This window comes from Helobdella robusta (assembly GCF_000326865.2).
Source record: "Helobdella robusta unplaced genomic scaffold HELROscaffold_8, whole genome shotgun sequence".
Classification (NCBI taxonomy): Eukaryota; Metazoa; Annelida; class Clitellata; order Rhynchobdellida; family Glossiphoniidae; genus Helobdella; species Helobdella robusta.
In genome coordinates this window covers 3,326,262-3,327,847 of record NW_008705459.1, presented here as the reverse complement: position 1 = coordinate 3,327,847, position 1,586 = coordinate 3,326,262, and the positions used below count along the sequence as shown (strand labels likewise).

Sequence of the window (1,586 nt, the reverse complement as noted above, 5' to 3'; positions counted from 1 at the left end):
CTACTTACTGAACCTACATTACTAATAAATCATCTTAATCTCTCAAATAATTAATAAAAAACCAATTTTTTCAAGTTGTATGCTGAAAATACAACGAACAATTCTACAGGTTGGCGAGTCACTGCAAATTAACATGAAATAAATTAGCCAAAGAATTTCCAAATCTGATAACCCAGTTATACAGAGGTACGCAATCACCCGTGATAGCTCAAACGTGAAAATTTTGAAGGAGAACAACATTTCATGAAATTTTCCGCCTTCCCCCGTACATACTAACATTATTTAAATTATTTATTTAACAGACAAATTTTAGACCAAAAACTGACCCAAGTCAAGATACTTGCTTGTTACAGACCAGCAAGCAAGCAGGCCACACGAAATTATAACCAACAAAGATGGCCGGTACAATTCTGCAAACATTATCAACTACACAAAATAACAAGAAAAACAGCCACAAAAAACACAACCACGTATAATGACACACATAAACACACACACGAAATCATTCACAAACACACACACAAATATACACACACACATACACATGAAAACAAAAACATGCACACAAAATTTGTATACCCTGGTTTCAAGTACCTGTTGTCTTCGATCTTCTGCCGCTTCTGGGCCTTTTCTTCCTCAGAGAGTATGTACTCCTTTCTCATACCGATCTCGAAACATTTCTTCAGCCTGCACCTTTTGCAGAATCTTCTGTTTGATAGATCCATTTTGCATTTTTCGTCGTACGGGCATTTGAAATAGCCCTGTTTTAATTTGGATTTGAATCGTTTTTTAGTTTGGTCTTTATTCAGTCTGTTTAGTTTCGGTTTTATTTAAAGTTGTTTCAAATATACAATTATCATCCTCATCATCACCCTAATCATCGTCATCATCGTCATCATCATCATCATCATCATCGTCATCATCACATACCAATCCTTTGGGAGCATTCCGCCTGAAGAATGCCTTACATGACTCGCAGGAGATCGCATCAAAATTGAAACCGAGCGCTTTATCTCCGCACACTCCGCAGATTTTTTCCTCTTTGTTTTTCCGGTTCCGGTTTTGTCCCGATCCATTTCCGCTGGACTGAGATGATGGTGACGTGTCAAGAGGATGTTGATGGTGATGATGGAGATGTTGGTGGTGTTCGCTACCCGGTGGTGGGCAGTACATTCCCGACAGACTACCGCTTCCGGTTAGTGAATCCGGATCGACCTTGACCTCGAGATCACGTGGGTAGGCCACCATGGAAGTGTCGTATCCGTAGTAGTCACGTCTGCTTCCGTCCAATCGAATGCCTGCAAATGAAATTAACTTTTGAGAATTGTTGCGATAGATGGGGTGAGAAATGAAGGTGGTGATGAAAATGATAACATCATATCCGTTGACGACAGTGATGATGATGATGATGGCGGTGATGATGATGATGATGATGACGACAGTGATGATGATAATGATGACGGTGATAATGATCATGGTGATGTTCATGATAACAGTTTTTCGTTATGCCGAAATGAATCATTAAACAAATTATTATTAATAAAATATTATTATTTAATTATTTATTTATATTGATTATTGTTAAA

At 38.1% G+C, this 1,586-nt stretch overlaps 1 protein-coding gene across 1 annotated transcript; it reads right to left on the bottom strand.

The window, feature by feature from the left end:
- Nucleotides 1-605: 605 nt before the first annotated feature.
- Nucleotides 606-1,035, bottom strand: HELRODRAFT_137640 (hypothetical protein; the record flags this gene model as incomplete). The annotated part of the gene is made up of 2 exons (XM_009032175.1): nt 606-761; nt 931-1,035. Coding segments are annotated over 2 exons (261 nt in total), but the record flags the coding sequence as incomplete, so codon positions are not given.
- Nucleotides 1,036-1,586: the final 551 nt, after the last annotated feature.